The sequence below is a fragment of the Vombatus ursinus genome, unplaced genomic scaffold, assembly GCF_900497805.2.
Source record: "Vombatus ursinus unplaced genomic scaffold, bare-nosed wombat genome assembly UNPS02014770.1, whole genome shotgun sequence".
In the NCBI taxonomy this organism is placed as follows: Eukaryota; Metazoa; Chordata; class Mammalia; order Diprotodontia; family Vombatidae; genus Vombatus; species Vombatus ursinus.
Window position 1 is genome coordinate 33428291 of NW_020954548.1, and position 22010 is coordinate 33450300.

The following is a 22010-nucleotide window of genomic DNA, read 5'->3' on the forward strand; positions in this document are numbered from 1 at the left end:
AGAGCAGCTCAGCCAGGTGCTGGGGGACCTGGGTGGGCCGGGCTCGGGCTCGGGCTGGGGCTGGGAGGCGGGAGCGGGACTCGCGGGGGCGCCCGCCTCTGCGGCCCCAAGCTCCGGGTCTAGACCATCAATCATCCCTTCTCTCTTCGCCAGCTTTCTCCCGAGGCTCCCTCCCTTCTGCTCCAGCCTAGGGCTGCCTGGGGGTTGGGGAGGCTGCAAAGCCAGGCGATGCTCTCCCCTCCCCCCTCCCCCTTCCTAAGCCTCCCACTCCCAACCCCATCGACTCTTAGGCTGACCCTCCTCCCATCCATGCACTGAGACCTAACATCCCCTCAATACCCCACAGGGATGACAGTTCCTCCCTTTCCCAGACCCGGGCTTGACCCATTGACCCCCCTCCCATTTTACCCCAGGAGTGAGTACACCCCCCAGGATGTTGCAAAGGAACCAGAAATTGCTTCTGCAAGTGGCCTCCTTGCTCCTCTGTGCTTGTGCCGGCCTCAGACTGCTTCTGCCCCGGTGGTGAGGGGCTAGGGCTGCTGCATGAGGGGTAGGGAGCTTGGGGGTTGGGGAGGAGAATTGTTCATATGCCTATAGAGGTACATGGTATCTTTGGATGTACAAAAATACATCACTACCAGGCCATAAGCTGGAGCCCCTGGATTTCGGCAGGTGCTTTCCTAGGCATAGGGCAGGAAAAAGGAAAGATGTGTGTGTGCGTGGGTGCTCATTGGACCTCACCCTACCCACCCCTTGCTTCCTGTTGGCTGATCAATGATCTCTGATTTTTTTATCTTTCACTTTCTCAGCCTGGAGCCAACATCAGGCAGTTCCTGGGGTGAAGCAGGGGGTGGCCAGCCATCTCCTGAACCAGTTGGGGAGAACACTCTGGGGTCTTGGTCCCAGAGGTTGACTGGGGAGGTTCCTCGAAGAGAAGAAACAGAAGTGATGAAGGTTGTCCACCTGGACATGAAGGGGGCTGCTCCCAGGGTATCTTATCTGGAACAGGTGAGACAGCTGGCTAGGATGGCTGAGACACCTCCGCTGATGGGGGAAGACATCTGGGAAGGGACTGTACTGAAGGGGGAGGGGCAATGACTTTTTTAGGGTGGAGGGATGATCCTAGGAGGGCAAAGGGAAGAATCCAAGTCCCTCTGACCTGTTGCCCCTCACTCTGCTCCCCCCAAGCTGTTTCCACTTCTGTCCCAGCTCGGGGCAGATGCTGTGCTGATCGAATATGAGGACATGTTCCCTTTCCATGGGGAACTTGAATTGTTACGTTCTCCCCACTCCTACAGGTGGGAAGGGGGTTGAGTTTGTGGGAACTGAGGGAGGAGTGGGGCTGTGGGTTTAGGAGGCCCTAGGATCTGAGAGGGGAGCCTGATAGAGAATGGGATCAGTCTATGGGAGCTGAATTAGATGAGGGGGATGTATTACAATCCTGGGGTTCAACAAGGGAGGTTGCCCAGGGATTTGGGGTTCCTCAGCATCTGATAGGGGAAAGAAGTCAGAGCTGTGGGGTCTGATAGAGGGAGGAATCTGTAGGGTTTAATAAAGAAGGCTGACTATGAGCTGGAGGGAGCCAGGAGTAAGAGTGGCAGGGGATGGGGTACATGACAGTGAGGCTACTGGGGGCCTGATAAGGACCCCGGTATCCTCAGTAAGCATGACATTGAGCGGATCCAGCAATTGGCAACACAGAACCACCTGGAGGTGATTCCGCTGGTGCAGACATTTGGCCACTTTGAGGTACATGACCCCTGCCTCAGTCCATCTCATGGGCTCTCTATTAACATGACCTCAGAATCCAGCAATTAACCTTCATACTAGCCCATAACCCTTGATCTTTGACTAGGATCTTCCAATCTTAATGCTGATCTGGAGACCCCAGGGACCAGTGACTTTTCAGGGTTGGGAGATGATCCCAGGAGGGTAAAGGGAAGAGTCCATATCCCACTGACCTGTCCCCCCTCACCCTGCTCCCCTGTTTCCACTCCTGTCCTGGCTGGGGGCAGATGCTATGCTGATCAAATATGATGACATGTTCCCTTTCCATGAGAAACTGGTTATTGCCCCCTAAATTCCCAGCTTTCTTAATCTTGTCCTCCCCTCCCCCCCCTTCATCTTGATGTTTCTCATTCCAGTTTGTGCTGAAGCATGAGAAGTTCTGGCTTTTGCGGGAGGTGGATCGTTATCCCAGCACCCTGAATCCCCATGCGGTTGGGGCAATGCCACTGCTCCGGGCCATCCTGGGCCAGGTCCTAGACCAGCATCCACACGCCCGCTGGCTACATGTGGGAGCTGATGAGGTTAGATCTGGGAAGAGGGAAGGAGAGATGGGGGAGAGTCCTATGGGGGGCTATAGGACCAGGCTTTGGAGGTCTTGCCTGAGCTGATCCATCTCCCCTTGGGATGCAGGTGTTCCACCTGGGTGAGGGTGCAGACTCCCGTGCCTGGCTACTCCGCCATGGGGAAGATGTTGGTCACATGTACTTGAACCATGTTCGAGAGGTCGTGACCTTCATGAGCTGGCGCCACCCAGGGCTTCGACTGCTACTTTGGGATGATGTGCTTCGAAGACTCCCACCCCAGGCCGTCCAAGGCAGGGGGACCCCAACCCTGGGATCCCCCAATTTCTAGAAATCCTGGCATTCTATCATTGGCATTCATCCCTCAACTCAGGGTTGAGGGACTGGGTTCCCCCCATCCGAGAGATGCTGACCTTCCCTCATTGGCATTTATCTCCCAACGTTCCAGGGTTGGAGGATGCTAGGAATGCCACCAACTCTGGAGCCCTGGTATCCCCCTTCCCAACAGGGAGACACGGATCATTCCATCATTGGTATTCTTCCCACAACTCTAGAACTCTGGAGTTCCCTGATCCCAAAGACCTTGACTTTCTCTCACTGGCATTCATCCTCCAACCCTAGGACCCCTCCTTGCCCCCTTGCCCCCTAGGAATACTCCTAACCCCAGGATCCTGGAAATCCACATTTTAGAGGCCCTGACTTACCCTCCTTGGCATTTGTTCTCCAACCTTAGTATCCTGGGATGCCCCCATCCTAAAGACCATCTTCTTCCCTGATTGGCAATTATCCCTCAACCCTGGAATCCTGGAGCCCCCCCATCCCAGAGACTTTGCTTTTGCCTAGTTGGTATGCATTCTCTGGATTCTGGGCCTCTGGCATCCTGGGATATTCCCATCCTACAGACCCTGACATTCCTTCATTAGAATTTCTTCCTCAGCTCTGGGACACTCTCCCCTCCCCATCCCCAGGACTCCTCTAAGGCCTTTCCATGCCCAAGGACTGGCTATGGAAGGTCCTCTCAAACCCAAAGACAGCTTGGACTGGTGGGGGTGGAGGGACAGGATACAGATATGGAGGAATCTTTGTCATGCTTTGTCCTTGCCTTTGGGTTGGACTCCTTAGCACTCTCTTACTGGTCTTTCATGTCATCCTAGAATCGGGGATCCCTCAGCTTGCAGACCCTATGATATGGTTCTACGACCCTGACTTGGACACTGACCAGATTGGTGAGCATATGGCCTGTCAGAACTGGAGTCACATACCCTGATGCCCTGGTTGTTAGGTGGGCCAGGGCTGACCGGTGACTAACTCTGCTGCCTTCCCTTTCCCAGGACTAGGACAGCTTGAGATAGTAAATGTAGGGGTGGGTTGGATACTCCTCTTGATCCCTGGCCCCTGGATGAGTGGACCCTCCCCAGATCTCTTGATAGCTGAATCCTTCTACTATCCCTACTCCTGCTTTCTAGTTTCTTATACTCTTTGTGTTCTCCCCACCCCCACCCCCAGGACGGATCATTGCTAAATATGCAGAAAGTGGCTTTCGAGGTGTGTGGTTTGCCAGCTCCTTCAAAGGTTCCACAGGCCCAGCCCAAATGTGGACCCCTCTTAGCCATCACCTGAGCAACCAACTGTCATGGCTCCGTGTGCTCCGAGCCCTGCAGGCTGCATCTACTGGCCCCCACGTTCGGGATGCCCGCCCTATCCACTGCCGGGGCATCGTTCTGACCGGTTGGCAGAGGTGAAAGCTTAGGCTAGAGACTGAATGGAGTGGGATGGGGTGAGAATGGGAATTAGGGGCAGTCAACTAGCTTTTATTAAGCACCTACTACAATGGGTCAGGCACTGTGCTAAGTGCCGAGGATACAAAGAACAGCAGAAAGCAGAGTCCCTGCCCTCAAGGAACTTGCATTCTAATGGAGAGTCTTAGACACATCTCTGGGTCTCTGTCTTCAGGTATGACCACTATTCGGTGCTGTGTGAGCTGCTCCCTGTGGCTATTCCTTCCTTGGCCATCTGTCTGCAGACCCTAGTTGCTGGTATGGCTTTTGCTCCAGGATGGTCATTCCCAAGATGTTGGGCTTGAAGGGAATTTAGAGACTTTCTCATCTCGCTCCCTCCTGTGTGTTGTGACTGAGAGGCCTAGGACCACTTGGAAAAGTTTTGGGAGAGGAGGCCTGGACACCAGCTGGGACTTTATACCTCCCTTCCCTACCTCTTCCTCTCTCCCCTCCCATCCCTCCCCCACCCCCACCCTCACTAGCTGGTTTTCTGCCAGTTCCTTAACAGGTATGGGAAGACACTAGGTAGCCCTGAGGATTTGGCCATAACTATTGTAACTCATATGTCTGTAGCACTATAAGGTTTATGGAACAATTTACTCATAAAAACCCTGTGAGGTTGATAGTATACATATAATTATTCCCATTTTACAGAAAAGAAAACTGAGGCCAGTATTAACCATCAGCTTGGGCAGCCAGGGAGAGGGGAGACAATGCCCAAGAAGGTGTGGTTTCCCTCTTTCTGTACATAATATGGACTGTGGTTACCGTTCTTAGACAATCAGACAGATGCTATTCATAGTGACTTTCCAAGAGAGTAGAAGGAACTTACCTATAGTCATGAGCTGAATTAGATTCTAACTGCTCTGGTTTGGACAGGGTGGCTCACCTGGATCGCCTGGTTTTTTTCCCCTTTCGTTCCACTAGGAGAATTCACAGAGGTGACCAAGAAGACAGTCATGGAGCTACTGGGGTTTCAGACTATCAACCTGGAGTCCAGCACCTGGTGGGAGGTCATGGGCCAGACCGGGGTGTTGGGTCCCTAGTTAGGGCTTAGGGAGGGGCTCCGCTTGCCAGCTTGGAGATCACTGCCTGATGGGAACCCGGGCGGGGCTTGGGGAGGCCAGGGCTCTATGGGCAGGGATCGGGGAGGAAGGGAGTTGGAAGGGAATGGGAAGGTCCAGCGTAGCATGTCAGTCTGAAGTCTGGCCAAAGACTACCCCCTTTCCAGTCCAGGCCCTCCTTGATCCTCTTCCCTTCTTATCCACAGCCAAGGAGATGGTATGTTTCCTGGGGCTGAGGTCTATCACCTGGTGGAACAAGTCAAGGATCTGAAGGAGACTGGGCTGAAGGCTCTAGAGGAGGACAGGTATCTTTTACACCCAACCCTCTGACTTCACCCCATCTGTTTCACACTTGAGAGAGTAGCTCCTGATACCTTATTCCTGAGGACCCTTGGGGGGAGGACTTTGAGAAGAACCAGAGGGGCTGTCCCCTAACTCCTCATTCTCCTCTTAGTACTTGCAAACTGGGAGGGCAGGGGATCTATAACCAGTTGCTGAAGTACCCCCTTCTGCCATTGTGTACCCCTAGCACAGCTCAGGGCTGGTTTAGCCCTTACCATCGTAAAAATCGGTTTGGGAATCCGCAGAATCTGGAGGTCTTTGGCCGAAAACTGACCAAGTAAGTAGTGTATTCTGGGAAGGAATGAGGAGGGCTCTAGGATGCTGAGGCTGACCCCTCAGGGTTTTCAGAGAGGAGTGGTGAGTCTGGAGCTGATGTCGTGGGGTGAGGAAGCACTGACTTCTGGAGGCTGGTGAGGGGAGGGTGACCTGTGGACATCCTCATTTCCTTCCCTCAGGGTGTCTGAGGCCTGGGAGAGCCTGCTGCCGACCTTACAGATGCATTTGGGTGTTGTGTTCGACTCTAATACTGTGGATGAGTGGTTGGAGGAGTATGTCTTGCCAGAGCTGGAACCCTTGAGGGCTATGGTGCGGGATTACCAGGATCTCCTCCAGCTGAAAGGGAAACCAGGAGGGGCCCGGCCTGGAGAGGTTGTGCTGAACCCCCAAGTCATTCCTACCCCAGGCCCTGGCTTCCAGGGGCTCCGTTCCAGGAGGGACAGTCCAGGGGATGGCTCATTTCGGGGCTGAGGTCCATGGTGGTGGTGGGCTCTCTCTGAGGGAGGTGGATGTGTAAAACTGACTTTAAGGATTAAAAACTATTTTCTTAAATGGGCTTCTGAAGAATTTTTCTTTCTTTTTTTTTTTGAGGGGAACTGGCAGTGGGTGGGAAGGGGTCAGATTCAGGTCAATACATCTTTACCTAGCCTTCTGTGATCAGCCACTCTGGAGAGAAGACTCATGGAATCAGAATTTTAGAATTGGAACAAACCTTCCAAATTATGGTGACCTAGAATTCAACATGGTGTTTTAGGTATTGTCTGATTGGGGCAGAATACACTCCTTATTCCACAGGTAGGGAATAGGTAAATAGGAAATGGAGGAGGGGAGACACACATAAGAAAAGCACATAGGTGTGACTGAGGGATGGATGATCTGTCTCAAACAAAGGCTAAATGAGCTCCACATGGAGTGGATTTACAGGGGACAGACAGGTAAGATTTAGAAAGGCATTAGAGTAGGAGGACCATCGCAGGTATGAAGAGAATCTTCAGAAAAGTCAGAGAGGCAGGCATGAGCCTGGGGTGGGGGTCCAGAAATCACGGAGCAAGTTGAAGATAGGTCATGGAGGGCCTTAAATGACAGCTCAAACTTTGTCTTTATGACAATGGAAAGTGATGAGGAGAGTGATAGACAGACTCATCTGGCTGTATGTATAGGAGATGGGGATTTGGCCTTGAATCCAGAAGGACTGGAACCCAGCTCTACCTCTGACCCATACTAGCTGTGTGACCCTCAGCAAGTCACTAAACCTCTTAGCACTCTAGTGACTCTCTGAGACTTGAATTTTCTGAAAAAGCGCCAACCTGCATAGGTAGAGGAAATGGCTTCAGCCAGGAGTTAGTTCCTAGAGCTAGTAGAATCATAGGTCCATTTAAAGGCTCCTAGATTGGTCCTCTTCAAGAACAAAGGACGAGGGGCAGCTAGGTGGCGCAGTGGATAGAGTTTTGGCCTTGGAGTCAGGAGGACCTGAGTTCAAATCTGACCTCAGATACTTGACACTTACTAGCTGTGTGACCCTGGGCAAGTCACTTAACCCTGATTGCCTCACCAAAACAAACCAAAACAAAAAAAAAACAAAAACAAAAAAAGAAGGAAGGATGAACAACAACAAACAAACAAGATGCAGAGCTGGAGGAGACCTCAGAGGCCATACAATCCATCCCACTCAGTCCCTATCTCTATCCCTAGGAGGAGGATGGATTTGAGGGAAGAGACTTAAGTCAGAAAAGTGACTCAGCAAGCTATTGTAATAATTAGAAGGAGCCATGCATGATATGAGCTCAAACTAAAGGAGAGAGTGTGAGGAGAGGATGGAGGGGAGCGATATAATGGAAGTAAAATCCACAGACCTTAGCAACTGACTGGTTGTAAGAGGTGAGGGAGGAATCATAGATAATATTCAGGTTTTGAACTCGAATGACTGAAAGGATGGTGATACCACTGAAAAAGGGAGGTTGGGAGGAAAAGTAATAGGTTTGGGAGGAAAGATTAGCTTGGCCCTGGAGTCAAGTATTTATTAAACACTTACTGTTAGGCACTGTGCTACACCCTGGCAACACAAATCCTAGCAGACAGAGAGACAGCCCCTGCCCTCAAAGAGCTTACCTTCTTTTTCGTTTTAAATAGTATTTTCTCCCCAATTACATGCGAAAACAATTTTGAACATTCTTTTTTTTTTAAATTCTGAGTTCCAAATTCTAACCCCGCCTCCCAGACAGTAAGTTATCTGATAAACGTTATGCATGTGCAATTGCATAAAACATTTCTATATTAGTCATTTTGTGCAGGAAAACTCAAACAAGAAGAAAGAGAGAGAGAAATAGTATGCTTCGGTCTGTATTCAGCAATATCAGTTCTTTCTCTGGAGGCAGATAGCATTTTTCATCATGAGTCTTTTGGAATTGTCTTGGATCATTATATTGCTGAGAATGGCTAAGTCATTCAGAGCTCTTCATCTTCCAATACTGCTGTTACCATGTACGGTGTTCTGGTTCTGCTCAGTCCACTTTGTACCAGTTCATGTAAGTCTTTTAGCTTTTTTCTGCAACCATCCTGCTTGTTATTTCTTATAGCACAATAATATCCCATTATAATTACATACCACAATTTGTTCAGCCATTCTCCAATGAATGGGCATCCCTCAATTTCCAATTCTTAGCCACCACAAAAGGAGCTGCTATAAATATTTTTGTGCCAATAGGTTCTTTTCCCTTTTCCTTTGGACTCTTTGGGATACAGACCTAGTAGTGGTATTGCTGAATCAAAGGGTATGCACAAAAGATATGCCCTTTGGGCATAGTTCCAAATTGAAGAGCTTGCCTTCTAACAATGTATGGTGTTTGAGGCTAGGCATTCAGGAGAAGAAAGCAGAAACTGGAAACTCAGTCAATGGGTTGCGGCTGCAGATTACATTATGGAGCCATCTGCATAAAGATGACCATGGGAATGCATAAGCTCACCAAGAAAGTGTGAAGATGGGGAAGGAAAAGGAACCAAGAACTAAGACTTGGGGAATGCTCACATTTAGGGCATAAGTGGAAACGAAGAAATAATGATTAAAGAGCTTGGAGATTCAAGAGAGAACAGTGTAAGGGAAGCCGAGGGAAGAAATCACACCCAGGAGAAAGAAGTTGGTCAGCTATGTCAAATGCTGCAGAAAGATCAAGAAGGACTAGGAATGAAAAATTATAGCCATTGGCCTTACCTCTAATGGGGTTATGAAGGAACTTGGAGAGAGCATTTTTAGTCAAATGTGGTAGGTCTTGAAGCTAGTTTGAAATCTGAGAAATAAGTGGGTGCTACAGAAATGGAGGTATAAAGTATAGTTGACTCTACAATGAGTGTGGCCATGAGAAGAGGGAGTAGGATGTAACAATTTTCCTCATTGGGAAAAATGAGGCGAATGAATACCATTAATCAATTGACAAATATTTATGAAGCTCCTATTATGTGTCAGGCATGGTGCTAGGTGTTGATGTAGAGAGGGGTCTGCATGTGGTGGGGACCTTGTGTGTGGCTCAATGAGAAGCAGAATAGACATCTCTAACCTCTTCCTCTCCTATCGTTCTCCAAAGAAGACTTTGATTTCTGCCAGGAGAAGAAGGCAGGAAGTTAGGGCTGAAACCACTCTACTCTTCTCAGAGAGACAGGTGGGTACAAGGCTAGAATTATATCGGCTCCCTTAAATATTTTTAATCTATGGTATATGATCAAGTTCAAACTAACTTTTGTTTGTTTTGTCATTTTTTGGGGGGGGGGACCCTAAGGTTTATACCCAAGGCTTGACCCCTTCCCAACCTTATACCAGTTCCACAATGAAGACGCATGGAGAATAGCAAAGAAGCCCATTTATCCAAATAATAGCAAAACAGAAATCAGAGGATACATCTATGTATGTATATATATACACATATAAATATATACATATGATATATATAGGATAACATATGCTGTACAATATAGAGCAAAAGAACTCTCCCATTGCGGGGGAGATAACTCAACTCATCTAAGAGTCCTATATCTCACCCAGGGAAAAACCCCCTAAAGTCTTTAGAGTAGCAAATAGGAAATAGGGATATGATAGACTTATGTTTTGTCTTCCCAGAGTCTTTTCTGTCAGTTATCTGAAGTGAGATTGGCCTCTCTCATCTTGTCTTTTGAATCTAGAAGCCAGAAGTACCCAAGGGTCACCCCGAAGGGAGGCTCTAAAGGGACTAGTGAAAGTTTGAGCTCTCTTGCCTTTCACTAACTCTGCCCTGCCCCTCATGCTTAATAGGGCCTTCATCTCCAGGAGAGTCCCATACCAACAGATTTTTGGACAACATTATATTCATACATATATAATTACATGTATATTATATATTACATGGCAATATATAAAATATAAATACATATAATGAAATATAAAATTAAATATGTAAATATAAAGAATACATACATACAAATGTGTGTGTATACACACACAAATACACACACAAAGTAGTTAAACTCAAGGTAGTTTGGGAGGAAGCACGCTAGCAGTTGGGGAAAGGCTTCATGTAGAAGATGGTGTTTAAGCTGAGTGTTAAAGGAAGAAAGGGACTCCCTGAGGTGAGAAGGAGTGCATTCTAGGCTTGTGAGGTTGCTTGTGTGAAGGCACAGTGATGGGAGATGGGGTATCATGTATGTGGGACCTCTATCCCTTACCTGGAGAAGGCCAGTTTGGCTGGATCACAATGTTTTTGGGTGTGGGAAAAGGGAGGGAATGATGTCAAATGAGGCTGGAGTGATAGGGCTTTAAAAGCTAACAGAAGAGGTTATACTTTATTCTAGAAGGGGGATTCTTGGCCCTTTTTGTGTCCAGGACCCCTTTGGCAGTCTGGTGAAACTTATGGGCCCCTTCTCAGAATAATGTTTTAAATGCATAAAATAAAACATATAGGATTACAAAGGAAATAAATTCTATTGAAATCAAGATACATTTTTCCTCATCCAGATTTATGGACCTCCCCTCCCCCTTGAAATCTATCCAGTCTAGAAACTCCTATAGTAGAGGCAATAGGAAGCTAGTGGAATTGGTTGAGTAGGGAATCATGGTCAGATCTGCATTTGAGGAAAATTACTTTGGCAGCAGTGTGTAGAATATATTGGAATGGAGAGAGACTCAAGGCAGGGAAACCAATTAGAGGATTATTGTAATATTATAATGATCTCTAAGGTTCCTTCCAACTATAAACCCTTTGTTGAGCTGACAGTAGGGTGGAGGGAAGGCGTTTTGGGGTTTTTAGGATGATGATTTTACGCAGAGGGAAAGAAGCCAGTGGAGAGGAAAAGACTGAAGATTCAAGAGAAGAGATGATTGATAGAGTGAAGCCACCAAGGAGCCTGGAGGGAACTGAGTCCTCTGTGGGAGGGGTCCAGTTCAGCATCTTCAATATACACAGCTCAGTGATCTCCAAGATGCCAGGGGAGGTGGTAATAGCCTTCGCTGGACAGAGGCTTTGGCTGCTACTCCTCATGCCCACCAGGGGGCGCCAGGGGCAGCAGAGATTCTGCATTGGGTGGAGTCTGAAACTCAGCAAGCATAGACTACCACATCCATGAGGACTAAGGGGGGGGGGGGGGTATCAGTACCTGTCTACATGCATGCAGTCCTCCATCATGGGATGCCCCTGTGGTTGGAACTGGGAAGATGTGGGATCCAATGACATTGGTGGCTAAGAGCTGGCAGGGAGGCTGTACCAAGGAGAGAGTTTGATCAGACTACATAAAAACTATCCTGGCAGAGGGTCCATGGGGACACTTGCTTTCCCCAGGGATAACATGTCTATTCAGGTCTGCCTCAGAAAATGATGCCCCATTGACCTTGAAATCACTTTGTATTGTAGGCAAATCATAACTATTCTCTAAATATTTGGCCCCAGGTACTGAGCCCTCCAGCAGAGCCTCTGGTCGCTGAGCTAACAAATCCCACTGTGCTTCCACTATCCCTTGAGTGTGTACCACACACTCGAGAGTATGAGTTCACTTTCCAAAGCTTTTTCACAAGGAAAATATCAGAAACACTGGAAATGCATTGTCAATCAGTCAATAAACATTTTTAAAGTACCTGTGATTTGCTAGGCGCTACGCTTGGTGTTAGGGATACAAAGAAAGGCAAACAACAATCCCTATTCTCGAGGAGCTCACAGTCTAATGAGGAAGACGACAACTGTGGGCAAACGAGCTATATACAGGATAAGTTGGAAATAATAAGCGGAGGGAAGGCAATTGGGAAAAGCTTCTTGTAGAAGGTAGGATTTTGGCTGCAGTTTGAAGGAAGCCAGGGAACCTATGAGGCAGAGATGAGAAGGGAGAGCATTCCAGGAATGGGAGACAGCCAGAGAAAATGCCTGGAGCTGGGAGACAGAGTGTTTTGTTCGAGGAACAGCAAGGAACATCCAGTGTCACTGGATGAAAGAGAACATGGGAGGAAGTGGGTCAGAGTAAAGTACAAGAAGACTGGAAAGAGGTAAGAAAACCAGATTATGAAGGGCTTTACAAGCCAAATGGAGGCAGCTAGGAGGAGCAATGGATAGAGAGCCAAGCCTGGAGTCAGGAAGACCTGAGTTCAAATGTGGCCTCAGATACTTACTAGCTATATGACCCTAGACAAGTCACTTAATGTCTATTTGCCTCAGTTTTCTCATCTGTAAAATGGGAATAATAATAGCTCCTACTTCCTTGTTGTGAGGATAAAATGAGGTAATAATTGTAAAGTACTTAGCACAGTGCTTGGCACATAGTAAGCACTATATGAATGTTAGTTGTTATACTTGTTGTTGTTGTTCTTATATGCTTGATCCTGAAGGTGATAGGGAGCCATTAGAATTTATTGAGTAGGGGGTGGGGTGACATGGCAGATCTGTGCCTTAGGAAGATTACTTTGGCTACTGAGTGGAGAGGGGAAAGACTTGTGGGAGGGAGATCAACTAACCATCTATTGCAATAGTCCAGGCATGAGGTGATGAGGACCTGGATCAGAGTGGTGGCTATGCCAGAGGAGAAAAGGGAACCTATTTGAGAGATGTTAAGAGGCCAAAATTGACAGGTCTTGTCAACAGATTTGATATGGGGGCAGTGAGAAAGTGAGGAATGAAAGATGATACTTGGGTTTCCAGCCTAGCTGACTGGGAGCATCATGGCACCCTCAATAGTATTAGGGAATTTAGAAGTTTGTGTGGGGGAGGCAGGGGAAATAATAAATTCCATTTTGGATATGTTGAGCTTAAGATGTCTATGGGCCATCCAGTTCAAGGTGCTCAACAGGTAATTGGAGATGAGCAACTGGAAGTCAAAAGAAAGGTTAGGGCTGGATAAAAAGATTCAAGAATTATCAACATGGAAGATAAATGAATCCCTGGGAGCTGATTAGATCACCAAGTGAAACAGGATAAAGAGAAGAGAGAAGAGGGCCCAGGAGAGAGCATGTGGGACACCAACAGTTAATATCTATGACCTGGATGAAGATCCTGAAAAGGAGTGGAGTAGATGATGAGGTTGGAAGTCAGACTGTAGAGACTTAAGAAAAGAGTGGGACGAAAAACTACCAAGGCACCTGTTGTATATTACCTTATCAAGGAGTTTAGTCCTGAAAGGGAGCAGAGATATAGGACGATAACTAGTGAGCTGAGGTGGATGGATCAAGTGAAGATTTTTTTTTTTTTAAGATGGATTGGACATAGACATTTTTGTAGAAGGGAAGCAGCTAGTAAACAGGGAAAAATAAAATATAATTAGTACAGTGGGAATGATTGGAGGGGCACCACGCTGGAGAAAACTAGATGGAATGGAATCATTTGTGCACGTAGAGGGGTGTGTCTTGGCAAGGAGAAGGGCCACCTTTTCCTTATGTGAGGCAGGGTGAAGGAGAAGATAGTGAGAGAAGTCATCTGCCTGATGTGAGATAAGAACAAGGGGAAAAGAGGAGGCTCTTAGAGAACAGTCTCATTCTTTTTAGTAAAGGATGAGTTAAGGTTCTCAACTGAGAGAGTAGGGGGCTGAGGAGCCATGGGAAGTTTGAGGAGGGATGAAAAGATTTGGTGAGTGGGATAGTGAATTAAAGGTGTAAAAGGATTGCCTTGAAATAGTGAAGACCTAGTTGAAGTTATGAAACATAAATTTCTTTCTTTCTGACTACTTGTAGGATTTTTAAATTTGATCTATAAGCTCTAGATTTTAGCTATAATGTTCCTGGGAGTTTTCATTTTGGGATTTCTTTCAGGAGGGGACCAGTGGATTCTTTCTAGTTCTACTTTGCCTTTTGGTTCTAAGAGATCTAGGCAGTTTTCTTTTAAGATTTCTTGAAGGCTCTTTTTTTTTTGTCATGGTTTTCATGTAGTCTAATAATTTTTTAAAAATGAAAATGATGTTCTATTATGAAGCTTTATATATATACATATATATACATAGACACACATCCCTAAATAAATTCCAAATGATATCAAATAAAAATTTGTTATAAAATAATTTTTTATAGAAGATGATAATTATCCCAAAAAGTATACTGATTCTGAAGTCAAATTACTTGCATTCAGATACTATTTCTGACACTTATTACCTGTGTAATCTTGTGCAAGTCACTTAGCTTCCATAGGCCTCAGTTTCCTCATTTGTATAATCGAATAGATGGCCTCCAAGGACTCCCTGTAAATTCTAGATATATGATCCTGTGATCCTATCACCCACATGTAATTTAGAAATTTCCCAGCATAATTTTATCTTTGGAATAACCACCTTGGTGAACTTCCGGTTATATTTTATTTTATTTTTCTATTCCTATCTTTTATCTGGGGTGACAGTGGATTGAGAGCTAACCTCAGAACCAGGACCACCTAGGTTCAGGTGACTGACATACCAGCAGCAAGACCCTGGAAAATTATCTAATCTCTCAGTGTCCCACCCAACTTTCTAAGATTGTAAGTTGCCTAGAAAGTCCAGACTTGCACTAGAAGAAGAAGTTTCTCACAAGTCCCGTCCTTATCTCTATCCCTAAAAATGGTCAGTGCTGGGATACAAGATGATTATGACAATAGCATATTATTATTCTCCACTTAGGATTATATTTTATAGCTGCTTGATCTTAGAGGTCATCTAGACAAATACCCTCTATTTATAGATGGAGAAAGTAAAGCCAAAAAGATGAAATGACTTATCAAAGGTTACACAATTAATATGACTCCAAGATTGAATTTGAATCCAGGTCTTTGTTAACTAAGTCATTTATTTTGGGATATCCTGACATTGTGTACTTCCTCTGTTCTTTTTTTAAAATTCAATTTTATTTTATTTTCAGTTTCAGAATCTCTCCTACCCATTGAGAAGGCAAAAAATATAAAACCCATCACAAATATGAAGTCATGCAAAACACATTTCCATGTTAGCTGGGTTAGGGGGAAAAAAGAAAGAAAAAGAAAAAAGTATGCTTTCATTTGCACTCTGAGTCCATCAGTTCTCTATCTGGAGGTGGATAGTATTTTTCCTCATGAGTTTTTGGGTTTTTTTTGTAGTAAGTAGGTCATTTTGTTGATCAGAGTTACTAAGTCTTTCACAGTTGATTATCTTTACAATATTGGTATTAATGTATAAATTGTTCTGATTCTGCTCACTTCACTTTGTGTCCATTTATATAAATTTTCCCAGGTTTTTCTTTTTAACATTCATTTTTTAAAACTTTGAGTGCCAAATCCTCTCCCTCCCACCCACCCCTCTTCCACCCATCATGAAGGCAAGCAATATGGTATCAATTATACATGTGAAGTCATGCAAAATATATTTCCATATTAGCCATGTTGCAAAAAAGAATTTTTAAAGCAAGAAAAATAAAGAAAGTGAAAAAATATGCTTCAATTTACATTCAGAATTAATCAGTTCTCTCTCTGGAAGTGGATAGCATTTTTCATCTTGGATCCTTTGGAATTGTCTCGGATCATTGTGTTGATCAGATAAGCTATGTTTTTCACAACTGACAATTGTTACAAAATTGTTGTTACCGTATACAACGTTCTCCTGATTCTGCTCACTTCATTTTGCATCAGTTCATATATCTTTCTAGATTTTTCTGAAACCATTCTGCTGCTCGTTTCTCCTAACACAATAATATTCTCTCACAATCATACACACCACTTGTTCAGTCATTTCCCAGTTGATGGACCTTCTCTCAATTTCCAATTCATTGCCACCATAAAAAGAGTTGCTGTAAATATTTTCGTACAAATAGGTCCTTTTCCTTTTCCTTTGATCTCTTTGGGGTTCAGACCTAGTAATGATATTGCTGGGTTAAAAAGGTATGCACAGTTTTATATCCTTTTGGGCATATGTCCAAATTGTTCTAGTTCATGGCTCCACTAGCAGTGCGTTAGTGTACCTATTTTCCCACATCTCCTCCATCGTTTGTCATTTTCCTTTTCTATCATCTAGGCCAACCTGGCAGGTGTGAGATGGTATCTCAGAGTTGTTTTAATGTGCATTTCTCTATTAGTGATTTCAAGCATTTTTGTATGACTATTGATCACTTTTATTTCTTCCTCTGAAAGCTGCCTGTTCATATCCTTTAACCATCTATTAATTAAGGACTAGCTCTTATTTTTTATAAATTTAGCTCAGTTCTCTATATATTTTAGAAAGGAAGCCTTTATCAGAGAAGCTTGCTGCAAAGATTTCTTTCCTAGTTTCTTGCTTTTCTCCTAATTTTAACTGCATTGGTTTGTGCAAAATGTGTTAAATTTTATATAATTAAAATTATTATTATTATTACCTCCTATGAACCTCTCTACCTTTACTTTGGTCATAAACTCTTCCCCTATTCATAGATCTGATGGATAATTCTTGCCATGCTTTACTAATTTGCTTATGATGCCACTGTTTATGTTTAAATCATGTACCCATTTTGAGTTTATCTTAGTTTATGGTCTGAGATGCTGATCTATGCACAGTTTCTGTCAGACTGATTTCCAATTTTCCCGATAGTTTTTTCTCAAAGACTGAGTTCTTGCCCCAGTAGCTGTGATCTTTAAGTTTATCAAACTCTAGATTATCTTGCTCATTTGCTTCTGTATATCTCATACCTAATCTGTTCCATTGATCAACCACTTTGCTTCTTATCCAATATAAACTTGTTTGACAATTATAGCTTTGCAGTCTAGTTTAGGATCTGGTACTCCCCCTTTTATCCCCTTTTTTTTTCATCGATTCCTCTGATATTCTCGACCTTTTGTTCTTCCAGATGAATTTTGTTGTTATTTTTCTAGCTCTATAAAGTAATTCTTTGGTAGTTTGATTGGTATGGCACTAAGTAAGTAAATTAATTTAGGTAGAATTATCATTTCTATTATAGTGACTCAGCCTACCCTTTAGCAATTAATATTTCTCCAGATATTTAGATCTGTATTATTGTGAAGAGTGTTTTGTAATTGTGTTTACATAATTTCTGTGTGTGTCTTGGCAGATAGATCCTAAGTATTTTATACTTTCTGTAGTTATTTTAAATGAAATTTTCTTTCTATCTCTTCCTGCTGGGTTTTGTAGGTAAGATACAAAAATGCCAAAGATTTGTTTGAGTTTATTTTGTAACCTGCAACTTTGCTGAAGTTGTTAATTGTTTTGATTAGTTTTTTAGTTGACTCTTTAAGTAAACCATCATTTTCATATCATCTACAGAAAATGATAGTTTTTTCTCATTGCCTCTGCTTATTTATTCAAATTTTTCTTGTCTTATTGCTATATCTAGCATTTCTAGTATAATATTGAATAATAATGGTGATAATGGACATCCTTGCTTCACCCCTAGTCTCATTGTAAAGGCTCCTAGTTTATCCTCATTAAAGATAATACTTGTTCTTGGTTTTAAATAGATGTCACTTAACGTTTTAAGGAAAGCTGCATTTATTCATCTGCTTTTGTGTGTATGCATGCCTCTCTGTGTGTATGCATTTTAAAATGGAACTAGGTATTGTATTTTGTCAAAGGCATTTTATTTCTTGAAATAACAATATGATTTTTATTGTTTTTGTTATTGATTGTCCAATGATACTTAATTTTTTTTCTCCTTGATCTGTTTTCCAGGTCAGTTGTTTTTGCTATGAAATATCTTACACTTTTCTTTTATTTTTTCAGCCTTTTGACTTTGTTTTGATATATGATGTTTGCTTCATAGAGTCACTGGCTTATATTTGGTCCATTCTAATTTTCAAGGAGTTTGGTGCTTGGGTAAAGTTTTGTACCTCTTGTGCCAAGTTGTTAATTCTCTTTTCAATTCTTTCTTCCATAGCTCTCATTTATTTTCTAATTGTTTCCTCTATCACTCTCATTTCATTTATAAAATCATTTTAAACTCTTTTTTTAAAAAAAAAACAAACAAACAACTCTTGCTTTTATCTCTTCTAGGAATTCCCAAGTTGAATTTATACCCAAGCTATGTTTTCATTGGTGGTTTTGCTTTGTAGGTGTTTTGGGGTCTTTTTCTTCTGGAATTGTATCTTGAGGTTCCTGTCACCATAGTAGCCTTCTATGGTGGGATTCTTTTTTTGTTTGCTCATTTTTCCAGCCTACTTCCTGATTTCAGACTCAATATTAGGACCAAGCTCTTTGCACTTCTGGAGGAAAGGTCTGGGCTAGCCCTGAGGTTACTTTTTTGGAGTATTAAGTGTTGTGTTATTCCAGGATTGCAGGGACAGCTCAAACTTGGGATTTACAAGCTTTCAGTGCTCCCCAAATGGCATGATCCAGCGAAAACTGGGTCTCCTGGTCTGAGCTCTGCAAGTCCTTGGCCTGGGTTTGGGACTGAGCAATATTAGACTGCTACTGGACTCAGTTGCTATCAGCCAGCTGGGAAGCTCTGCTGGTTCAGAGGGACAGAATTGTAAGTTCTTGGGGCAGCTAGGTGGCACAGTGGATAGAGCACCAGCCCTGGACTTAGGAGGACCTGAGTTCAAATCCAGCTTCAAACACATAACACTTACTAGCTGTGTGACCCTGGGCAACTCACTTAACCCCATTGCCTAGACCAAAAGAGAAAAAAAAAGGAATTGCAAGTTCCCCTTCGATCTGGGATTCCTGCCCTGATTATTCCTCTTCAGGCTTCAAGCTAGGCCAGAAACTGGAACTGAGACCCTCCTCTGTCCCTGGGACCAGAGTCATACCACTGCTCCTGACTTCTGAACTACACTGCTGCCCCTGTTTGCAGGTCCCCTCCTCATTCTGCCGTGGATCTAGGAGCTGGATCTGGTAGTGAGCAGCGAGTGACAAAGATGCTAGTGGGCACCTGTTCCTGTACTCCACATGAGGTCACAGTGTCTGAGCGTGGGTCTGGCACCTCCTTTTGCCTTGGTGCCCAGCTTCTCCCTCTGTTGGAATGTTCTGCCCATGGCAGGCTCCTTTCCAGACCCCGTTCCCAGTGTCCACCGACCTTTGTCTCTCTTTGTGGGTCTGGGCTGGAAAAATGACTATGACATTTCCTTGAATTTTCCCAGCAGGATTCAGAAGTATACTTTCTAGGTCTGTTTGGAGGAGTTTTGGAGGAAAACTTACTGTACTTCTTCCTGCTATTTCACCATTTTAGCTTCTGAACTCAGCACAGTTTCATGATTTTTTCTAGCATGTATGTAGGAGCTAAGGCAGCAAATGGTGGGCGTGTTGTAAGGCTGTGGGGGACATTAAAGGGTATTTAGATCAAAAGAAGTTTGGTTTTGTACTTTATTCTACAGGTAATAGGGAGCCACTGATAGAAGAAAATGGAAAGTTATGTCTTTCCCAACTGGGTTTAGGGGATGGTCATTCTTTTGATCTTGCCATTGTCCACAAATGCACCACTTCCATGTTTAAGAATTCCAAAATCCTCTATCTGTTCATAACCTATCGGCTTTTAATCTCTCCCTCTTTTCCCTTACAAAATCCTACTTTTTATCCATACCATGGTCTCTAATTTCTTAATCTTTCAATTCTCTCCCTGGCAATCTCCCTTGCACTAGCAACTCCTCTCTTTTCCCTTTTTTTTTTTTTTTTTTAGGCAATCAGGGTTAAGCGACTTGCCCAACGTCACACAGCTAAATCCAAGGCTGGATTTGAACTCAGATCATCTTGACGCCAGGGCCGGTGCTCTATTCATTGAGCCACTTAGATGCCCCTGTCTTTTCCCCAGCTTAAACCCTTGGTTAGCCAATTCAATTCTGCACTGTTCTCCTCCCTTGAATCCCTTATCCTCTTGACACATTGCCAATTATGCCCTACCAAATCTCAGCCTTGGATCACTCCCACCACTTGGATCATTCCTGCAAATATGCTTCTGAATGAAGGTGGAGAAAATCATGCAACTGTTCTGACGAGGCCCACTGCAGATTTATATTACACAATCTCAACTGGGCCCTCAATGCTGTGAGACAATCCTATTATAGTTCCTTTATCAGTTCACTATTCCACTCTCCACAATGGCTCTTCCACACCTTGTTATCCCTCTTCAAACCTCCCATGGCTCCCCCTCCCCCAACTCTCTCAACTGAGATCCTTGCCTCATATTTTACAGAAAAAACTGAGCTCCCTCTTTTCCCCTCCTCCTCATCTCCTATCACTCAGATGCCTTCTGCCATATCCCTTCCTTCACCCCACTCACACGATGAAGTGACCCTACTCCTTACTAAAGTTAACCCCTCTACCTGTTCAAATGATCCCATTCCATCCCATCTCTTCTAACAGATTGCCCCCTGCGTCATCCCTACACTTTAACTTATTTTCAATATCTCCCTCTCTATTGGATCACTCTCTACTGCCCACAAACATTTCCATCTCTCCCCCACCCTGAAAAAAGGCTGTCTACACTAGGTGCCTCCACTTTCTCTCCTCTCACTCTCTTCTTAACCTCTTATAATCTGGCTTCTGGCCTTATTTCACTGAGACTGCTCTCTCCAAAATTACTAACAATGAGGCAGCTAGGTGGTGCAGTGGATAGAGCACTGGCCCTGGATTCAGGAGGACCTGAGTTCAAATGCGACCTCAGACACATAACACTTACTAGTTGTGTGACCCTGGGCAAGTCACTTAACCCCATTGTCTAGCCAATTAAAAAAAAATTTACTGACAATGTCTGAGTTGCCAAGTCCAATGACCTTTTCCTCAATCCTCGTTCTTTTCCTTGACTTTTCTGCAGTTTTTGACACCATTGATCACCCTCTTCTCCCTGATACTCTCGTCTCTCTTCTAGGTTTTCAGGATACCACTCTCTCCTGGTTCTTGTCCTGTCTGACCATTCCTTCTCAGTCTCCTTGGCTGGATTTTCCTCCAGATCACACCCTCTAAAGGTAGTTGTCCCTCAGGCTTCTGTCCTGGACCTTCTTCTCTTGTCCCTCTATACTACTTCCCTTGATGATCTCATCAACTTTCACGGATTTAATTACCATCTCTCTGCTGATCATTCTCAAATCTACCAGTCTTGCTTTAACTTCTCTGTTGACCTCTAATCTCAAACCTCCAACTGCCTTTCAGATTTCTCAAATTGAATGTCCAGTAGATATCTTAAGCTAACCATATCTAAATTAGAACTCATTATCTTTCCCTCAAAATCCTCCCACCTCCTCCTTTCCCTATTACTGCAGAGGGCAACATCATTCCCCACAGACCTTCAGTCTCAAAACCTTAGAAGTTATCCTCAACTCCTCACTATCTTACCCCCATGCCTCTGCATCCAAGCTGTTGTCAAGGCCTGTTGATTTTACCTTTACAACTTCTTTCAAATATGCCCCCTTCTCTCCTCTGACATTGCCACCACTCTGGTGCAGAACCTCGTGCCTGGATTACTGCAATAGCCTGCTGGTGGGTTTGCTTGCCTAAGTCTCTCACCACTTTAATCCATCCTCCATTCAGCCACCAAAATGATTTTCCTAAAGCCTTCGTCTGACCATGTCAAACTGCCCCCTCCACCACTTAAACTCTATAACCTTCAGGAGCAAATATAAAACCCTCTGTTTGGCATTCAAAATATTTCATAACCTCCTACCTTTCTGGTCTTCTTATACCTTACTCCTCAACAAGTACTCCTCAGTTCAGTGACATTGGCCTTCTGGCTGTTCCACAAACAAGACAGTCCATCTCCTGACTCCAGACATTTCCACTGGCTGACCCCATGCCTGGAATGCTCTCCCTCCTCATCTCCACCTACTGGCTTCCCTGGCATCTTTTAAATCCCAACTAAAATCTTACCTTCTATAGGAAGCCTTTTCCAGCCTCCCTTT

At 44.3% G+C, this 22010-nt stretch overlaps 1 protein-coding gene across 1 annotated transcript; it reads left to right on the plus strand.

The window, feature by feature from the left end:
* Nucleotides 1-815: 815 nt before the first annotated feature.
* Nucleotides 816-6287, plus strand: LOC114043885 (hexosaminidase D-like). Its single transcript, XM_027863114.1, has 12 exons — nucleotides 816-1008; nucleotides 1189-1298; nucleotides 1662-1749; nucleotides 2145-2309; nucleotides 2419-2602; nucleotides 3464-3535; nucleotides 3816-4047; nucleotides 4263-4345; nucleotides 5015-5093; nucleotides 5358-5456; nucleotides 5681-5770; nucleotides 5949-6287. Exons 1-12 carry the CDS (start codon nucleotides 949-951, stop codon nucleotides 6238-6240), a joined length of 1554 nt encoding a protein of 517 aa, XP_027718915.1. The 5' UTR covers nucleotides 816-948; the 3' UTR covers nucleotides 6241-6287.
* The last annotated feature ends 15723 nt before the right edge of the window (nucleotides 6288-22010 follow it).

What these genes read in the sequence shown, in the direction of transcription:
- LOC114043885 (XM_027863114.1), top strand. Translation starts at nt 949, where the DNA reads ATGAAGGTTGTCCACCTGGACATGAAGGGGGCTGCTCCCAGGGTATCT. An exon ending in GGGTATCTTATCTGGAACAG is followed by an intron (nt 1,009 to 1,188) that starts GTGAGACAGCTG and finishes GCTCCCCCCAAG; the next exon opens with CTGTTTCCACTTCTGTCCCA. An exon ending in GTTCTGACCGGTTGGCAGAG is followed by an intron (nt 4,048 to 4,262) that starts GTGAAAGCTTAG and finishes CTCTGTCTTCAG; the next exon opens with GTATGACCACTATTCGGTGC.